Source organism: Cuculus canorus, chromosome W, assembly GCF_017976375.1.
Source record: "Cuculus canorus isolate bCucCan1 chromosome W, bCucCan1.pri, whole genome shotgun sequence".
Classification (NCBI taxonomy): domain Eukaryota; kingdom Metazoa; phylum Chordata; class Aves; order Cuculiformes; family Cuculidae; genus Cuculus; species Cuculus canorus.
Genome location: NC_071440.1, coordinates 1,619,695 through 1,640,832, shown reverse-complemented (window position 1 = coordinate 1,640,832; position 21,138 = coordinate 1,619,695). Strand labels below are relative to the sequence as shown.

The following is a 21,138-nucleotide window of genomic DNA, read 5'->3' as shown; positions in this document are numbered from 1 at the left end:
TTAAATATTACAGCAACAGGTCCTTTCCATATTCCCATTACTGGATCTCTATATAATACTCGAAAGCTGGGGATAATTGTCTTTTCATTCAGCCTTATACTTTGATGATGTATTATCACCGGTGGCTCTTCTCTATCACTCATTAAACACAAATAGTTTAATGTGAACAAAACCTTGTTCAATCTCATTTGCACATCCATTTCAGTGCCTTTTTGTCTTTGTAAATAATCTTTCAACACTTGATGAGTTTGCTCCACCAAAGCCTGCCCAGTGGGAGAGTGCGGGATTCCTGTAATATGTTGTACTCCCACTTGGACAAAAAGACCCTCATCTTTTGACTAGTATAGGCAGGCCCATTATCTGGTTTTATGGTCTCAGGCACCCCCATTACAGCAAAGCAGGACAACAGGTGTTTACACACATGTTGTGCTTTCTCGCCAGGTAATGCGGTTGCCCATACAAATTTTGAAAAGGTATCGATTGTCACGTGAACATATTTTAGTCTTCCAAATTCCCCAATGTGAGTGACATTCTTTTGCCAAAGCTCTAAGGACTTTAGTCCTTTAGGGTTAACTCCGATCCCTATTCCTGGACCGTGATTTCCACATCTTGGACAGGCTTGTACAATACTACGGGCTTCATTCTCTGTTAAGCCATACTGTCGTTTTAATCCTTTGGCATTCTGGTGAAATTGGTCGTGACTCTGTCTTGCTACACAAAATTGATCCATAGGGGGCATATGCTGAGCTGGACTAACGAAGCTATCTGCTATCTGATTACCCCTTCCTAGTCCTACGTCAAGTTGATGACTTCGCACATGAATAACACAACAAGGCTCTGTGTGTTGTTGAAGCGTGGAGCATAATTGCACAAACAATGCTCCTAATCTTGGGTTAGTTGTCTGTCTTAAAAGAGCATCCACTAATCTTGGGACTACTCCTGCTACATATAGTGAGTCTGTTACAACATTAAGAGGGGTGGTTAGCCAATTCAACAGGGCCCAACCAACAGCAGTTAATTCTAAGGTCTGTAAAGAATCTTGGGGCTGTCCCTCCAAAATATGCTTGTGCCATTCAGCACGTTCGTGCCATACACAAACAGCACGATGCAGTCGTTTTCCGGCCTCAGTATATACAGTAAGGCCATCCACCAGTGGTTGCCTACTGACTTTCATTCTTTCCAGCCATTGCTTTTGTGACAATATCTGCCACTTTTTTCCCTTGCGGCTGCTGTGAATGTATTTGTCCTTCAAATCCTAATAGGGCTTCCTGAAGTGGTATTACATTTCGTAACCACCACTCTAGGTCTACAGCATTAACTGGAATGCTAATGTCTGCAGGTTCTTGACCGCTGATCTCAATAATTCGAGATCTGCCTTTTCGTACTAACTCTGCCACAGCTTCGGGTCTGGTTTGAATGCTCGTTTTTGGCTGCACACCCAGAAACACCCATTCCAATACCCAGAATGATTCAGCTTTATCGGTTCTCTTGCTACTGGCAATGGCAGGGTCATCCAGGTCTCTGTCCTTCCCAGATTCCCCTCTTTTGTTTTGGCATTGACAGATGACTGCGAATTGGGATTCACTATTGTTACAAACCAAAAGCAATATCGGTAAATTCAGTATCTTCCAAGATGACCAAGATATTTTGTAAGCAACAACTGATTTTTTGTAAAAGAGTCCTTTGACCTGCGGTAAGCTCAATTTTGGAGGCTGTGTTGGCACTGTGCAACAACACAGTCAAGGGAGCAATATCAGAGTTGGAAATGTCCACACAACGGTGGACCCATTGAATATTCCCTAACAACGTTTGAACATCTTTAACAGTTCGTAAACTGGTCGTCAGTTTGATTTTCTGTTGTCGGATTTGGGCATCAGAAATGCGCCAGCCCAAATACTTCCACAGAGCTGACCTTTGTACTTTTTCAGGTGCAACCACAAGTCCTTTATCTCTCAGCATATCCCTCAATGTCTGCAGTGCCAGTTCATCAAACGGTTCTTATAAAGGACAGTGGAATGCAGAGTGTTCTTCATAAATTGTTACTCCCCGAGAGAGAGATAAGGACTGCCAAGCTGAAACAAATCAAAAAAACCCTTCACATATCAGGAGTAAAGGTGGGGAGGAATGGGGGGGGGGGGAAACCTCACACACAGCCACAGGGCTGTGAGGGGAATAGGGTGGGGGGGAAACTCACACACAGCCACAGGGCTGGGTTTTTTTTCCATTTTCTTTTTCTATTGTCTACATTCTTTTTGTATTTTTTTTTCAGTTTGAAATTGTGTCCTCTGCAGCCTTTCACTTCAAAGGTCCCAGGTAACTCTACCTGTTTGCCGGCTTAGTGGACGTTTGAGATTGAAAGGTCTCAGAGTTGCATTTTTAAGATTAATCGAAACAGAGGCTCAAGCTCCTATAACCAAAACCCAATTTGCAACTCTTACAAACGTTTAAAGCGCTTTAAACACACACACGCATGCACACACAGAACCACTCTTTTGAGAGCTGGCTTAATATACCTATACAATGTTGTTTACGGCCAATCAATAAGAACAGCACGATGGTATGGATATTTAAACTATACACAGTACCGAACACATACAACACTTACAATATGCACATATATTATAAAATAAGGTTTGTATCAGTTGTTTAACAGGTAACAGTCCTTGGTTGTTACAGCATTTTCGTGGCATCTTCTTCCTCCTCTGATTCCTGGCTAGCCCGACAGCCTGGTCCGCCCCGCACTTTATCAGCGCAGCGGGCTACTGTGGGCACTTCCGGTTTCTGTGTCATTGCACTTCCGCCCTCTGATGGGTGAACATCGGGCGCCTCCGGCGCACTGGGGCCGTCTATGTCCTCAGATGCATTCCCCCTTTTTACAGCCGGATTTAGGAGCTCGCAGACGCCGGTACAAACTTTCCCAGTCATTCCTTTCATTGGGTAATTCTGGCTCACCCCAAAGAAAGCACTCACGCGACTCATCGTGGTAGGATGAGTTTCAGCCGGGGGACTGGGGGGGGCTATGGCGCGCACAGCGGCAGCGGCAACTTTTGACTCCGCCTTCAGCGCTTGTAAAGTATTAACAACAGTTCGCCAAGTTTCCCCACAGCCCCCAAAAGGCTCTTTGCCCTTTTTCGTGATCGTGCAGTCCCCCCGAACAGCTTTAACTTCCTTTCCATCCTTGTCTGTTCCTGATACAGTCTTTTGCCACAACGTTTCTCCATAATCTCACCACTCCGTAACAAAAAACATCGTGTGCGGATCAGTAAAGTGTCCCCAATTTCTACCTAAATGTAGAAGTTTTATCAGCAGTTTTGCGGGCAGTTCATGCCCTCTCTTAGAGAGGATTCCCACAAGTAGCGTTGCCGCAGCTTCTGTTTCCATTATTATCCCTAAGGAGCGACCTCACACCAGCTGTCTACCTTGACTATGCACAGGCAGCGCTTCCCTTAGCCGCAGTTTCCCACTCCCCTCCTCTAGCTGCTTACCGCAGTCTCGGAGAAGTCAAAGGCATCCTGTAACCATCCTCTGCTACCAGATGTCGGAGTGGGAGGCGGACCCGGAGTAACGACAGTCTCAATATGAGTATGATTGGTCTCATTTATTCACACACTTAACACTCCTTATATACTTATCCTAATAATGCACGCGCTAACACAACAAATCATAATTGGTTATGTCATACTGTTCATGCGCCTTGTGCTGTTACATGATTGGTTAAATGGTCTCAAGCACGCAAAAGGGGCAGATACTCTTTGGGACTTTCCCGTGCTGGATTCCACATTCTTGTATTCTACTCCCTTTTATCTTATCTCAAGGTCAGGCCTAGCTACAGACAGCAAACCCTGGATTGTTCACTGCTATTAAATCATGCCTTCATTCACCGAGCCATTCTTCCACACACATACAAACTCCACTTGCTCTGTTCAGGGTAAGAAGTACTGCTTCTCTTCCAATCTCTTAAATTGAGACACCAACAAAAATTTTTACTCCTTTCCCTTTATGGAATAATAGCTGTGCACACCCAGTGGGTGGTTTAAGACTGTGCTGAATTCATAAATTGTCATGGAAATCACCCCTTTTGGGATTCTTTCCTGTACTCATTACGATACCAGGATCTCCCTCCCAACCCCACCAAGCAATCTTCAGTTGCTTTAGTCTCCATGTTGCCCCTTTCCTCACCACGCTGATGTTTCCCTTGTTCCCACAGTAAAATATAATTTACAATAGAAATGAAGAGCCATGCATTACTGTCCTGACCAGGGGCTGTTGCCACAGTGGGACATGAAGCTACCCAGCCATGACTGTTCCCACATCTTGTGGCTGGGAGCATGTGAACACATTGGATCATGCTGGTCCCCTCAGCATCTCTGGTAAGCCCAACTCTGAAATCAGGCACAGATTCTTCAGCACATACAGTGCAATCATTGTAACTACAGCAGACCTATCTGACACAGTGCTGCACTGTCTGACAGAGCCGTGCCTTGTGCCACACTGTGCTAAAACAAAGGTGGATGTTTTCTGTGAAATAGCTTGAAGATTGTTGCCTCGAGCTGCTCTTAGTGGAGATGCTGTGAGAGTAGAAGGAAGATGTTGGTGAACAGTTTCTTTCATGGATTCTTACTGGAGAGCTAGAAAAAGAGGTACTGAACCCATGGACAATCTTATCATTTCCCCTGGGACAATCCTACCTTTTTGTGGGTTGTAAGGTCACCTGTCAGTCTACCCCAGGTAAAAGATTATGGACATCCTATTTCAGTCTGCCACAAGCCACAGTGAATTTTTTTCCACTGAGCTGGAGTAGTTCCACAAGGTCAGCCTGGCTCTCATTTCCATTCCACTGCCTCTTCCCCAGGTTTGGTGTTTTCTTTACTGGCATCCATCACTGTGGACTTTCTTTTCCCTTCACACAGACTTTTCTCTTCCCCAGGTTTGGTGTTTTCTTTACTGGCATCCATCACTGTGGACTTTCTTTTCCCTTCACACAGACTTTTCTTTGTTTCAAATTTAACAAGATTGTAAAATACTAGTATTACTAAACATTGGACCAGATTCATAATTCATTACCAACTATTAATCCACCCTGTTTCTAAAAAGGAAACTATTATACCACAATAACACGACCAGACAGGTATCTTTCTGGTATCTCTATAAAAGTTTTTCCATGTCATGGTTTAGCCCCTGCCCGGCCTAAACTCTTCCTCAAGTGAACTCGCCCTGAACTCACGTCTGTGCGCAGGCACAGTCCCCTTCTGGTTGCTTTCCAGCTCAAGACTTCTGATGTCGCATACCATCTTCTTCTCATCAGCATAAGTTTGCATACCAGCTCCTTCTTATCAGCTTTCAAGGCCCCTACTAACAGGCACTGTGAATTGCAATGAACTAAGCTTTTTCCTTATATGGTGCGATTTACAATAAACTAAGCTGCTTCCAAGTTTCTTCAAACTCTATATTTTATATGTTTACCTTTAAATTCTCTCCTGTCTTTGATGCTAGGCAAAGTCATTAGCCTTATACACGATCTGTTTCTCGAAGGGGCACGGGATAATACTTTGCTTGAAAGTTTCCCCTTAATTCATTCTCATGTGCACCAGACAAAGAACTGTTAGTCACTGTAACAGTTCTAATTCCAAACAAACAGTATAGCAGACAAAGCAAAGATGACTAAAACTAGTATTAAAAGAACAACAATGGGATGACACAACTTATTTAGAATGCCAGTCGCAGTAGGTGACCATCCAAAAAGTACATCTCACCTGTCGGAGTGGGAGGCGGACCTGGAGTAACGATGGAGTCTCAATATGAGTATGATCGTTCTCATTTATTCATGCAGCTTACACTTCTTATATACTTATCCCAATAGTGCACGCGCTAACAAACAAATCCTAATTGGTTATGTCCTGCTGTTCACGCACCTTATGCTGTCACGCAACTGGCCAGACGCTCTTGAGCACGCGAAAGGGGCAGATACAAGGTTCTCATCACAACTCTTCGGGACTTTCCCACGCTGGATTCCACATTCTTGTATTCTACTCCCTTTTATCTTATCTCAAGGTCAGGCCTAGCTACAGACAGCAAACCCTGGATTGTTCACTGCTATTAAATCATGAGCCATCCTTCTGCAATTCCCCCTTTTTGTTTTGAACAAGCCAGGGTTCATTTGTTGTTCGCGATAGCATTTTTCTTAGACATAACTTTACACAACTGAAAAGAACTATTTCTACAAGTATAACTATCAACAACATTAATCCCATTTTTAATATGCTCCTAAGCCAACCAGTCAATCCTAACCAGATGGATAATCCATCCAAATCAAAGAAAAGAGAAAAAAAAAAGGAGAGACCTAGGTCAAAATCACCACAGCCATGACCATGCGCCAATAATAAACAAAAAAAGAAGAAAAATTTATTGCTGCAGCCAGTTCAGACAAAATTCGACTTGTCATGTTGGCTTGCTTCACTACCCAACAAAATAATTCTTCTAAGTTTTTATGCACTTTTATGGCTGCGACTCTTGATAGCAAAAGAAATGCAAAGATCTTTCCCAAAAATTCCATAATTCAGGTCTCTTTTCCACCTTGTGGGATGAGTTTGATTTGGATGATGATATGGAACACCCAAACTGGGCTGACCAATGGTACATGGTCCACCCTTTGGGTTAGAGGGCATGCCTGCCCACGCTCGATTACCACAGATCGAAAGGTATCCTGGTGGTAATCGTCTTGGTAATGCAGTGCCAGGAGCGGAGTGAGTTTTATTTCACATTGTAATGTTGCACCATTTCCGCTCCCAATCACTGCTGTTCCCCATGGGATTATTATTGTTGGTGCTGCTTGGTCCGCTAGTCTTGTTTCCTTCTATACCTCAGACCACGATGCTAAACCTATAAAAACAAAAAAAAAAAACCAAAAAACAATACGTAGCATTCAGTGAATCCACAAGTTCAAGTTCTTGTGGTTTGGATCCAATTGGAAGTTTATTATCCCAATTATCATATTTATCGAATGCTTTGCTCTGGTTTTCCCATCGAAAGGGTAGGTTACTAGTGATGTTAAACTGTAACTTCAACTCTTGCATTGTTTGATTAAAGTTAAAAAAAAAAAAATTTTTTTTTTTTTTTTTTATGGGAAGTCCTATAAGACAGTCACAAATGGTCACCAAACTGGCACAAAACTAGTAATGTTCAAGACTTGTGCAAGAGTAACCCATACATTTTTCGATACCGTTTCCATTTACGAGAATGCCTACAGTTTTCTTTTACTTTCTTCCAATTTTGTTCCTTAATAGTCCATATTACAGGGCCACTGATTATTATCACAGTCACCACAGTTATGCAACACCCAGGGATCACAGTTCCCACAATTACAGCTTTCTTCATTCATTCCTGTGCAGGATCTTCTTGTGTAGGCCGTTGATCACGTTCTGATGACGTCTGTAGGTAGGGTCGAATGCTTTTCGCTGGTATCCACCTAGGACCACCTTCTGTGGAAACACACATATATCCTCGACCATTAAATATTACAGCAACAGGTCCTTTCCATATTCCTGTTACTGGATCTCTATATAATACTCGAAAGCTGGGGATAATTGTCTTTTCATTCAACCTTATACTTTGATGATGTATTATCACCGGTGGCTCTTCTCTATCACTCATTAAACACAAATAGTTTAATGTGAACAAAACCTTATTCAATCTCATTTGCACATCCATTTCAGTGTCTTTTTGTCTTTGTAAATAATCTTTCAACACTTGATGAGTTCGCTCCACCAAAGCCTGCCCAGTGGGAGAGTGCGGGATTCCTGTAATATGTTGTACTCCCACTTGGACAAAAAGACCCTCATCTTTTGACTAGTATAGGCAGGCCCATTATCTGGTTTTATGGTGTCAGGCACCCCCATTACAGCAAAGCAGGACAACAGGCGTTTACACACATGTTGTGCTTTCTCACCAGGTAATGCGGTTGCCCATACAAATTTCGAAAAGGTATCGATTGTCACGTGAACATATTTTAGTCTTCCAAATTCCCCAATGTGAGTGACATCCGTTTGCCAGAGCTCTAAGGACTTTAGTCCTTTAGGGTTAACTCCGATCCCTATTCCTGGACCGTGATTTCCACATCTTGGACAGGCTTGTACAATACTACGGGCTTCATTCTCTGTTAAGCCATACTGTCGTTTTAATCCTTTGGCATTCTGGTGAAATTGGTCGTGACTCTGTCTTGCTACACAAAATTGATCCATAGGGGGCATATGCTGAGCTGGACTAACGAAGCTATCTGCTATCTGATTACCCCTCCCTTGTCCTATGTCAAGTTGATGACTTCGCACATGAATAACACAACAAGGCTCTGTGCGTTGTTGAAGCGTGGAGCATAATTGCACAAACAATGCTCCTAATCTTGGGTTAGTTGTCTGTCTTAGAAGAGCATCCTCTAGTCTTGGGACTACTCCTGCTACATATAGTGAGTCTGTTACAACATTAAGAGGGGTGGTTAGCCAATTCAACAGGGCCCAACCAACAGCAGTTAATTCTAAGGTCTGTAAAGAATCTTGGGGCTGTCCCCCCAAAATATGCTTGTGCCATTCAGCACGTTTGTGCCATACACAAACAGCACGATGCAGTCGTTTTCCGGCCTCAGTATATACAGTAAGGCCATCCACCAGTGGTTGCATACTGACTTTCGTTCTTTCCAGCCACTGATTTCGTGACAATATCTGCCGCTTCTTCCCTTGCGGCTGCTGTGAATGTATTTGTCCTTCAAATCCTAATAGGGCTTCCTGAAGTGGTATTACATTTCGTAACCACCACTCTAGGTCTACAGCATTAACTGGAATGCTAATGTCTGCAGGTTTTTGACCGCTGATCTCAATAATTTGAGATCTGCCTTTTCGTACTAACTCTGCCACAGCTTTGGGTCTGGTTTGAATGCTCGTTTTTGGCTGCACACCCAGAAACACCCATTCCAATATCCAGAATGATTCAGCTTTATCAGTTCTCTTGCTACTGGCAATGGCAGGGTCATCCAGGTCTCTGTCCTTCCCAGATTCCCCTCTTTAGTTTTGCCATTGACAGATGACTGCATATGGGGATTCGCTATTCTTACAAACCAAAAACGATATCGGTAAATTCAGTATCTTCCAAGATGACCAAGATATTTTTTGTAAAAGAGTCCTTTGATTTGCAGTAAGCTCAATTTTGGAGGCTGTGTCGGCATTGAGCAACAACACAGTCAAGGGAGCAATATCAGAGTTGGAAATGTCCACACAACGGTGGACCCATTGAATATTCCCTAACAATGTTTGAACATCTTTAACAGTATGTAAACTGGTCGTCAGTTCGATTTTCTGTGGTGGGATTTGGGCATCAGAAATGCGCCAGCTCAAATACTTCCACAGAGCTGACCTTTGTACTTTTTCAGGTGCAACCACAAGTCCTTTATCTCTCAGCATATCCCTCAATGTCTGCAGTGCCAGTTCATCAAATGGTTCTTATAACGGACAGTGGAATGCAGAGTGTTCTTCATAAATTGTTACTCCCCGAGAGAGAGATAAGGACTGCCAAGCTGAAACAAAACAAAAAAGCCCTTCACATATCAGGAGTAAAGGTGGGGAGGAATGGGGGGGGGGGAAACCTCACACAGAGCCACAGGGCTGAGAGGGGAATAGGGTGGGGGGGAAACACACACAGCCACAGGGCTGGGGTTTTTTTCCATTTTCTTTTTCTATTGTCTACGTTCTTTTTGGGTTTGTTTGTTGGTTTGGGTTTTTTTTTGGTTTTTTTTTTTTCAGTTTGAAATTGTGTCCTCTGCAGCCTTTCACTTCAAAGGTCCCAGGTAAATCTCCCTGTTTGCCGGCTTAGTGGACGTTTGAGATTGAAAGGTCTCAGAGTTGCATTTTTAAGATTAATCAAAACGAACAGAGGCTCAAACTCCTATAACCAAAACCCAATTTGCAAATCTTACAAACGTTTAAAGCGCTTTAAACACACACACGCACGCATACACACACAGAACCACTCTTTTGAGAGCTGGCTTAATATACCTATACAATATTGTTTACGACCAGTCAATAAGAATAGCATGATGGTATGAATATTTAAACTATACACGGTACCGAACACATACAACACTTACAATATGCACATATATTATAAAATAAGGTTTGTATCAATTGTTTAACAGGTAACAGTCCTTGGTTGTCATATACTTTTAATACAGCCTTTTGTCCTTCAGGGAACTCTAGTTGAATCGGTTCCCGACTGATCTGTGGGAGAGAGTGTCCTCCTACTCCGGCTATAGCTGATAAAGGTTGCTCCACTGGCCAATGTCGAGGCCATGTTTCACAGCTGATTATCGTGATATCTGCACCAGTGTCTAACATGGCTCGAATCTGTCGATTCTCATTGTCACGGAGTAGTCCACTTGTTAATACAGGCCGTTGATGTAGTTTAGTGGTAAAACAAACAGCAGGGCCTGTAGATCCAAAACCTCGGTCGCCCCTATAGAATTCCACTCAGGACTGTGAAGGTAAGATACTTTCAATGGCCACAATCTGTGCTATTTCACTACCTGCTGGTATAAAGATAGGTGGACAAAGTGTATACACCATGACTTGTATCGTCCCTGTATAATCTGCGTCGATCAATCCAGGTATTATAATTAATAATGCCCTTCATTCCCACATCGATAACACTTCCCGTGGAAGGGTTGGTTGGTTGATGACTTTCCTCCCTTTAGCACACAGCCCCTTCCTTTCTGGGCTGCGGTAGCAAGTGATTGCACAAGTTCACGTACAGCTCCCTGCACTGTGGCAGCAACAGAGCTACTTTGTTTATAAGAGTCAGCTCCTTCTACTCTTAAAAGCATCTCCTCCACTCCAGCTCCCTTTGGGAGCCCGGCTAGAATCTGTTTGGTAGCCTTGTTGGCATTATCGAAGGCCAATACTCGGAACATTTGCTCTTTACTTTCAGGAGAGAGATCAGGGTGGTTCATGACGTTATCCCAAAGTCGATCAACAAAGTGGGTATATTTCTCTGTTGCACCCTGCACCAGGTTACCAGACGATGGGGCACTAGGTCCTGGTAGGCTCAAAAAGGCTTCTAAAACTAATTGGGCGGATAAGCGCAGCATATCCTCAGGAAAGGTGGTTTGCACTCTGGTATCAGCATATTGACCTTGACCGGTGAGCATATCTGGTGTTACCCCCCTAAGGGGATCCTGTGGATCCTGGCGACTGCTGCTGCTGCAACTGCACGCTGCTGCCATGAGGATTGCCATAGCAAAAGTTGAGTCGGGGTCAAAAGTAGTCTCATTAAATTTTGACAATCATACGGACACATCAAATCTGCTGAGAAAATCCAGGTCACTATCTGTCGTGCAGCTTCGGATTTCGGCCCATATGTGGTCACGGTGGCTTGTGCCTGTTGTAAAATCTTCCAATTGTGCGGTTCCCACCTCCCCTGTCCATTTTCTTGGACGACAGGAAAGGCTAAGGGCATTAGCCCCTCACTATTGTTAGGTGACATCCACTGGCCTTGCACTATGGCATCTTTGATAATTCCCTTCCATCGCACTCCCCATAATAAAGCCGGTCGAGTAGTGGATAAGCAGGGCGGTAGGGCTTGTTCGGCGACAATGAAGGATACAGAGGCGGAGGGGAAGGCGGCACCGGAGGAGTTAATTCCTCTATTGGGGGGGCAGAAGGCTGTACCGAAGGAGGAGTACAGGAACATGGGCAGCAACTAAAGCCACCCTTGGGTACTTCCTGCTTTTTCTCAGTCGGTTCCATGTCTCCCAACGCATCAACTTCCTCCTTCCCGAACCAGCGCTCCCCCTCCTTCTCCCCTGTTTCAGCTTTTCGCGTTAACTCGCCAACATTCTTGCAAACAGTTCCTTTCATGCCTTTCACCGCAGGCAATCCGAATAAACGGGAAATCGAACCCGCCCCGGCTGGGTTTTTTTCGACATTAGGTAGAGGTCCCAGCATTTGGGCTGCTGCACAAGCCACCTCCCTCTCCGCTTTCATCTCTTTTGAAGTGTCCAACACCAAATTCCAATCCCTGCGAACAGTTTTAATTTCCTTTTCCTCTTTGTCTGTTCCTGATACAGTCTTTTGCCACAACGTTTCTCCATAATCTCACCACTCCGTAACAAAAAACATCGTGTGCGGGTCAGTAAAGTGTCTCCAATTTCTACCTAAATGTAGAAGTTTTATCAGCAGTTTTGTGGGCAGTTCATGCCCTCTCTTAGAGAGGATTCCCACAAGTAGCGTTGCCGCAGCTTCTGTTTCCATAATTATCCCTAAGGGATGAGGAGCGACCTCACACCAGCGTCTACCTTGACTATGCACAGGCAGCGCTTCCCTTAGCCGCTGTTTTCCCACTCCCCTCCTCTAGCTGCTTACCGCAGTCTCGGAGAAGTCAAAGGTGTCCTGTGACCATCCTCTGCTACCAGATGTCGGAGTGGGAGGCGGACCCGGAGTAACGATGGAGTCTCAATATGAGTATGATCGTTCTCATTTATTCATGCACCTTACACTTCTTATATACTTATCCCAATAGTGCACGCGCTAACAAAACAAATCCTAATTGGTTTTGTCCCGCTGTTCACGCGCCTTATGCTGTCACGCAACTGGCCAGACGCTCTTGAGCACGTGAAAGGGGCAGATACAAGGTTCTCATCACAACTCTTTGGGACTTTCCCGCGCTGGATTCCACATTCTTGTATTCTACTCCCTTTTATCTTATCTCAAGGTCAGGCCTAGCTACAGACAGCAAACCCTGGATTGTTCACTGCTATTAAATCATGAGCCATCCTTCTGCACTCACCAATTATGGCTTGCATCTTCTTTTACCCTTTTCAGGACCCTATTTATTTCCTCTGTGCCATGATGGATTGTTATCAGGGTTTTTCTCCCATTTTCTTGGACTTCCTTTAAAATTTTGATCAAATCCTGATGCTTCAGTAATTGTTTTACCAATGTAAGATTCATCCCAATAGGTACAGGTGATAATTTGTGAAACGTTGTATAATTGGATTTTATCAACTGGTGGGATACAACTGGTGCTAAGTAAGAAAAGTCACACCCAACAATCTCAACAAAATTACAAACAGAAATTAGAAGGATTCTTGCTGTCTGTAGTCATCTTGTCTATTGTTATAGAGGTACAGGCAGTTCTCAAACACACACAATCCTGACCAATATATACAGGCACGGTCTTTTGATTAGCGTCTGGATGGATTTCAAAGTGACAAATGCCTTGTTCAGTGTCGAGGCAGATGTCTTGAGCATCGATTGTATTACTTAAACAAATAAACCCTTGTTCTTCTGTCTAATGCAAGACTCCAGATTTACAGTTTGCCACCTCCCATTCACCATTCCCACCCATGCCCTATGTTCGGAAGGATAGAGCAACATTTTTTCATGATTCAATCCTAATGCAATGATGGGATGGATTACATATATTGAAGCATTACGTATGGTCAACACAAAGGTTGTGGTCGTGTCAGTGATGAGGTCATAGGTAAAGTTTACCAGAATCCACCAAGATTGGAGCTTCCTTTCTAAGTCAGTGGCACTGTCCGAAACAATTTTCCAAATTTCAGTGGGGAAAGTGCCTTTGCTACTGACATATCCCTCCCCCTCTTGAAGCTGCTGAAGAGGGCTGCTGCCTTGCTGAGTCACGGGGTGGAGAGGGGCCAGATGGATGTCTGGTGGCCATTCCACATCCTTGTCCATATCAAAGCCCACCTGTGCAGCAAGGATGAGTCTGGGAGAATGAGCCATTATGTCTCTGCCACTCGTTTGCATATCAGGATGACTAAACTGGCTCCTGGTTATCCCCTCCCTTATCAGATTTACACCATAGCTACAGAACAAAGACTCAGAGGTGATCCTCAAAAAAAAAGTATTAATAAGTTTTGTGAATAGAAATCTACATATGTTGCACTTGGATGATTTAGACTATGAGTTTTTTGTGATGGAAACATCCTGATCTACGACCATGGGGCGCCACTGACAAAAGTAGAGGAGATGGGCCGACTGGTACCCCAGATGTTATCACTCCAGAATGGACTATAAGAGAATGAGAGGAGCAAGCCTTAATCGGAGCTCCCTCTCAGCTGGTCTGAGATCCCCCACTGACGTCAACAATCTACAAACACCGAACACCAGAGCGTTTGCAGAAACTTCCCTCGCAGCGACTTCTTGGAGGAAACACCTAAAGAGTTTATCACTGAACTCCGTACAGGTTGTATGGTCCCTCACAAATCCTTATAGGATGCTAATATTGGTCTAGACTTGGGCTTATATTCTTGACTTAGAATTGTAACATTATAGGTAATAAACTAAATGTTTAAATACAGTTCTGGATCCTATTCTGTCTCCCTTGTGGTGTGAACAAGCCTTAACATTAATGAATACAGAAGAATTAATTAAGTATTAACATAGTCTTACAGAAACAAGAACAAAGGGAACAGTTTATTGAGGGTATTCCAGAGAAGAACCAATTTAAAGGGCATTAAAGTACAGGATGAAGTGGCAAGGTCAGTAATATTTCTACTGATGCCAGGAGGGTCATTCTGTTTGGTTGTGGTGATGATGGGAGGCAGGACTGTGGAACAACATAGCTTCTCTCTTGTGTTGCTCAGTGAGCATATGCAGCACTGATGGGAACACCAGGCTGTCTCCCCCATAAATCTGCTTCTGCACTCTGTAATGCAACACATAAGTCCAAAACCTGCAAAGAATGCTTAGCTTTCTGCATGGCAAAAGTGGTCATTGGAGCCAGACACACAAATTCCCGGTAACCATAGTATTAGTCCCCCCAGACTCCTCAGGGTGGACAAACCATCACTACAGGAGAAAACTCTGAGAGAACCCAAGAGAGCACAAATGGAATATGTGTTCAACAGTGAGCAGAAAGCAGTTCCATGTGGGTGCCTGATAACATAAAAGAAGATGCAAAGTCAAAGCTAAAAGCCCCTAAACTGACGTGGAAGAAGAGCAAAAAGAAATATGAACTGCCATACAGGCTATAGTTATACATGGTCTTTCAAAAGAAAAAAAAACCCAAACCTCAGCACTTTGGCTTTAACAACGATGTCCTTGTAGAGTTTCACCTGAAAAGACGTTGAAGAGCTCGTGGAGTACAGTTTTGCCCGAGATAGATCACATGGTGAAAAGAGACACATATAGGGAGGGTGCAGAGCTGAAATAAGAAAAATCGTAGATGCAGGGACAAGGTTTGAGTTACATAAACAAGAAAGAAAATACAGCGTTTAAATGTTTCCTAGGAAGAGAAGTAATAAAAATGACAGAACGGGGACGGATCTGCTCGTGACAAAAAACACTGCCAGGTGATGCTGCAAGCGACGGAAGGAAACAAGCAGAGAAGAGTACAGAGGCAAGCCACCCACTGAACCAGATCACAGAGGACCAAGCCCGCCCGGGGAAGGCTCAAACTCTAACTTTGCATCGTAGCTTAGCCGCAAAAAAAAATGGGCTTTATGAACCACAGCGTACTTACAGGAGTCCAGCACCTCCTACAAACAGAGCAACCTCCACTCTGTCTTACGGCCCCCGGCTCCTCCCGTGGCGGCGGCTCCGCCCCTCTAGGTCCTGCCGCCGCAGAGGGCGCCCTCTCCTGGCCAGGCAGCGACAGCGCAGCGTGTCTCCCTTCCGGCCGCCATCTCGCTCCACTCTGTGCTCTGTGCTGTGCTCGGTTCTGCCCTCACAGCCCTCGTCTCTCGCTCCGGCATCGCTGCTTCTGCCCCAAGAAGGTACAAGGGAGACAGTGGGGTGCGATTTGGGGCGTATTTGTTGTGCAGCCGAGGGCTGCGGGTCAGTGGGTGACGATGGTTGGGGCAAGGTGAGGCGGCTATGGGCCTGGGCCTGAGGGAAGCTGAGCCGAACTTCGGTGGTGCTACATGCGATCAGACTTTTCCCCTGGCAGGCCTGGGGTATCCTCCTGCCGGGGGTTTGAGCGTGGTGAGAAGTAGCTGTGGAGCCCCTTGTGTTCACCTATCTTACTGCTAGGCCCGGTTTGTTGTGGCCTGCGCTGCCGGGTGCTTCCTGATCCGCTCTCCATGGGCGTTCACGTTGCTTCCGCAGATGAAAGAAACGATCATGAACCAAGAAAAGCTCGCCAGGCTCCAGGCCCAAGTGCGCATTGGTGGCAAGGTAAGAGCCGTCTCTCCTCTGTGCCCTCGAGATTATGTGTTTCAGCCCACACACTGGGCCTAGAATGCAGGATCCTGAAAACCCATGTGAGGAGCAGCCCTAAGGGCTCTCAGCTTGGTTGGACCGTCCTTGGGAGAAGCTGTACCGCTGCAGGGGTCTCTAGTCGGTTCAGTAAAAGCAGAATGTAGGAGCTGAACCTCTAGCCTTTTCTATTTGGGTTTATTGTATTATAGCTGACTTGTAGCCTATATTCTTTTATAGGCCATATTAGAAGTCACTTAAGATTTGAAGTAAATAGATCTTACAGCAAGTGATCTAGAGTGTAGTTTTCATACAGATTAGAGAAGGCTATGTTCCCAATTCTCATCATAAATCTTTAAGATGCCCGTGGCTTTTTTTCTTTTTAGGATAAAGCTGGAATTTCTGTAGTTGTCATACTCTTATCATAGTAGAATAACATGCTTGGAAGACCTTTTTATTTTGACACCTCATACATGTAACTGTGTGTTTACTTAAAATAAAAGAGTATGTTGAATATAGTTGTGTGCTAGTAAACATTTCAATTACAGTTTTGGTTTTAAGGCAAGAATTTGTTAGTAATTTTCTTTACACCTAAGGAAACATACACACAGTATTTTAAAATACAAACTAACAGGACTCTTGCTGACAGTGTTTCCAGTAGCTTTTGTTCCTCTGTTGAAGTTTTTGCCTTTAGCTGTAGATTTAGGCAGGCTTACATTAGGACTAATTCAGTAATTTTGTGTATTCTTTGTATGGTTATTGGTTAAGCAGAGAACTACTGTATTATATTGACAATTATGTGTGCATTACCAGTGTGTGTGCATTGACTATAGAGGTTTTTAACATTTGTCACTGTACTGTTGGGTTTTTTTTCCTTCCTTGTGAGAAAAGGTTGCACATTGCCTCTGCTGGAAGATTTTTATGACTCTGCAAGGCTGCAGATCTTAAAAATAAGATAATTATATTTAGGTGGAGGACTATCATAGTACTTCTTTATGTGAATTTTGGTATTTTTGTGTAGGATGTTGATAAGGCTAAATGCCATGTAATTTCTTCCAAACCTTTTTAGAAGACTGGCAGATGAGTCTGTAGCATTCCACTGGTGGTCTGCTGTACATGCTCCTCTTTAATATTAAAGGTAGAGGAGTGTGAACAGTGTGCCTTGGTATGATCAGGATGGAATTTGCTTACTAAAACCCTGTAATCCTTTGAAGCTTGAATCTATGGAGATGAAAGCAGCAGCTGTTCATTTAAATTAAATTCATGTTGCCTGGTTTGATATCCATACTTAATATGGGTAAAAAGGGGATGCATTTTCCTATGTAGCCTTTGATTCAAAACATCTATTTTGTAATTTATTAAGAGGTCCTTTGTCCAGAGAGAGTTAACATAACCCCTATGTGACTCAGTTCCTGAGTAGTCAAGGTATTTAAATTAAGCGATTTCTGTAATTTTAGTAGTTTTCAAATAGCTGTGTGTGCTAACCTGACAGTAGCAGGGAATGAGCATCAAGCTCTCTAGACAAACAACTAAGCTTTTGATCTGTAGTCTTCCAAGTGTTAGTTTCATGTGAATTTGTCTATTAACATTTTTTTGTTGTTTGTAACTGGATTATGTTAGAGGTGATAGTGTCCAGCCCTTTTTCTAACTTCTGCCAGTTGACTCAAAAAGTATTGCAACCATTTACACAGCTGGGCAGCAACACATTTTCTTATTGCTAGCACATAGCAGATAGACAGCTGGAGTAGGAGAACTTAGATAAGTAGTTATAGTGTGTAAAAAAGGAGCTTGGTTTCACCTGTTAGTAGACATTTAATGTAAAATCTTACTGAAACCTTATGGTTGTGCCAGGAAGTATAAAATGACACTTTTTTTTTTTTTTTTGTAGTTATAGGTATCTTCTATTATGGGACAATTTTTTTTTTTTCTTTCTAAACAGGGGTGGTCTGCAATACTCTGTAGAAGTATTTTTTTTAAAATATGTTTATGAAATATTTTGGGAAAATAAGCATTCTTCAGATTTGTATGTGTAAGTCCATCAGATGGAATTAAAAAATGAATGTTTTGGGTTTTCTCATATTTGTTAATTATATTGATAACTTTGTGGTCTCTGACTATTAATTTGGCTACAACTTAAGAAAGATGATCTAAGGAAAAAATAATGGGTTTCAGAAATTACTGAAAACTGCACTCAGTCTTCGGTTTTATGCCTATGGTAACAGACAAGGATAAACTTGCAATTTTTCTAAGTAGGATGCTGCAGAATCCTCACAAGAATTGGTGTATTGTTTCCTAAAATTTCACACTTCTCAAATGTGCAATGCTGGCTTTATAGCAAGGGAAAGACTGCTGAAGTGCAGTTGGAGTGGTGGGATTGTGTGCGCTGTAACACAGAAATAGAACTTTGTATACAAATTTGATTTGTAGATGGCTGTAGAGTAGTTATACAGCCATGAGGATTAGAGTTTGTGAAGAGCTATTTAAATATTAATTTGTAACTTTTTTTGCAAAGGGTACTGCCCGCAGAAAGAAGAAGGTTGTCCACAGAACAGCTACAGCAGATGACAAGAAACTTCAGTTTTCTTTAAAGAAACTGGGTGTCAACAATATTTCTGGAATTGAAGAGGTAATTGCTTCAAAGGGAAAAATGATTTTCTATATAGAAATATAAAATGTATCAAGCCTAATTTTCCTGGTAAGTAACTTTTTAAACTTGTCTGTAAATTATCAATAGGTCTTTATTGAACTTTAGGAAATTCAGCTGGCTTCCTGTTAAATTGAAAGATCATGCTAAACTGCTTGAAATACTGAATTTTTTTTTTCTTGCAGGTAAATATGTTTACTAACCAAGGAACAGTCATTCACTTCAATAACCCTAAAGTTCAGGCATCTCTGGCTGCTAACACTTTCACTATCACCGGCCACGCTGAGACAAAGCAGCTGACAGAAATGCTTCCTAGCATCTTAAATCAGCTTGGAGCTGACAGTTTGACCAGTCTGAGGAGATTGGCAGAAGCCCTACCCAAGCAACGTAAGTTGAAACTTGAACACATTTCATGCTGGCAGCTGATGTGTGGCTTGTTTTTATAGCTGCACCAAAATTCAGTGCAGTCTTACAGACTGTAAGCATATTATAAAATGCTTATAAAGAAATGGAACTCTTAGATCTTATTTATAGCTCAAATCCAACAGTGAATATAACAATAAAGCAGAGGCACCTGTCTCTCAGTATATCTTGCAGCTGGTCTAGGACTAGAAAGTTGTAGCCAGACTTGATTTCATAGTAGTTTACTTCTTGATGTGGGTACCATATTGTGATGTACCTAGTTCAGTAAAGCTTGGTAGAGTTACTTTGGGAGAGTTAAGTTTTTTAAAACAAAATCTACTTGAAACGATGAAAAGATGACCATGCAAGGCATTCTATCTAGAACCAACATGGTGACTAGTAAACTAACGTGAATCTAATTTTCCAGCTGGGCTGTTTGAGTATTATCAGTAACAAAGGGTTAGTTGTAGATTTTTATTCAGTAGGGGAACTGGATAGAGCATTGCCATTTAGCTCGGACTCATCGATAATGTTTTCAAAAAAACACAAAGCAAAACAGCTTTGTAATCAAGATGCTTATGGTGAACTTAACTGATGCTTTTGAACTGCTTACTCTTGCAGCTGTGGATGGAAAAGCACCACTTGCTACTCATGATGATGATGATAATGATGATGAAGTTCCAGGTAAGAACAAGCATGCAATGGAGAGAAAAGGAAGTGAATTTTGCAGAGATAACATGTGCAGCATAACATTGGGCCAAGGACAGTAAGAGTATTGACTAGTCCCTCACTGTTATAGAATTGTGGCATTGTTTTCAAACACCATGCGAGACTTAAATGGATCGTTGGTTTGAACTAGCATTTTTGTCTTGTGTAGGAGTAATAGCTATGGCTAAGATAATTATTTAATATTCATTATGGAGAGTGGTAAGAAATCTTTTCAGTATCATTTTGCCCAGTTGTGGGTATGAAGTTAAATGCTCTTAGAATTGTACTTTATAATGAACCATCTAAAACTTACTTGTTTAAACAAGAAGAATGAGCCATGAAGCTCTTGGATGTTATTTAGTCTGTGTTTCATAAGCTGAATATTTTTTGCCTTGTAAGCACTTGATATGAAATAGAACTTTTGCGGAGGAAATTGGCAAAGCAGAAGTGGGTGAAACTTAAATTTCAACATTTTTCTGTTTCTAGATCTTGTTGAAAACTTTGATGAAGCTTCAAAGAATGAGGCAAACTGACCTAAGCAATGCTTTCTGAATAGAGTTAAAACTTGAAAAAGCTACATGGAGCTGCTATTTTATTTTGTGACTGCTTTTATTTTATTTTATTTTTCTTTCCTGATGAGATATCAAGATTTGTAATATTTGGAAACTCATTGAACCTGCAGCTCTTTTTCAGTTATTGCTTGTACACAATATTATTTTTGTGCCTTGGTTGAACAAGCCTATGCTCTGAGATAAGTAGTCAGATTGCTAATGAATCTCTGCTTAGACACAATTTTTGAGTAACTTGTATACAATCAAAACCTCATCTTTAATGAGCTTTGGCATACAATAAAAATATAAAATAAAATTTTTGGTGTGACTTTTTGTCAGAAAAGCAGGAAAAAAATTGGCCATAACTCTTAAACAATCATAAAAGGTCTTGATTTTCTGCACAGCATCTTCTTTTTTGCTGTGTTAGAAAATGGGCTTTAAAAATAACTTTTGGTGCATAATGAAGCATTTTAGACTTTATCGGTGAATTCCCGATGTTTACAGGTCAAATGCATACACTGTGTTTCTAAGACACTTTTTAACCCAGGGAATTTAAGAAATAGACCTGTATTCTAGAATTACTTTATGGTTGTATGGGGTTTGTGTGCCAGCGTTTGTTACAGGGGTGGCTTCTGTG

General features: G+C 42.4%; 1 protein-coding gene across 2 annotated transcripts; it reads left to right on the top strand.

Moving 5' to 3' along the window:
* The first annotated feature begins 16,106 nt into the window (after positions 1–16,106).
* LOC128850254 (transcription factor BTF3-like) lies at positions 16,107–20,483 on the top strand. 2 transcript variants are annotated; one of them, XM_054053251.1, is made up of 5 exons: positions 16,107–16,175; positions 18,709–18,822; positions 19,026–19,227; positions 19,864–19,926; positions 20,437–20,483. In XM_054053251.1, exons 1-5 carry the CDS (start codon positions 16,107–16,109, stop codon positions 20,481–20,483), a joined length of 495 nt encoding a protein of 164 aa, XP_053909226.1. The 2 variants fall into 2 exon arrangements, with proteins under 2 accessions (XP_053909226.1, XP_053909227.1); XM_054053252.1 differs by lacking the exon at positions 19,864–19,926.
* Positions 20,484–21,138: the final 655 nt, after the last annotated feature.

Coding starts and splice junctions, on each gene's coding strand:
- LOC128850254 (XM_054053251.1), top strand. CDS start 16,107: ATGAAAGAAACGATCATGAACCAAGAAAAGCTCGCCAGGCTCCAGGCC. Junction 16,176..18,708: donor AAGTGCGCATTGGTGGCAAG/GTAAGAGCCGTC, acceptor TTTTTTGCAAAG/GGTACTGCCCGCAGAAAGAA. Junction 19,228..19,863: donor AGAAGCCCTACCCAAGCAAC/GTAAGTTGAAAC, acceptor TTACTCTTGCAG/CTGTGGATGGAAAAGCACCA.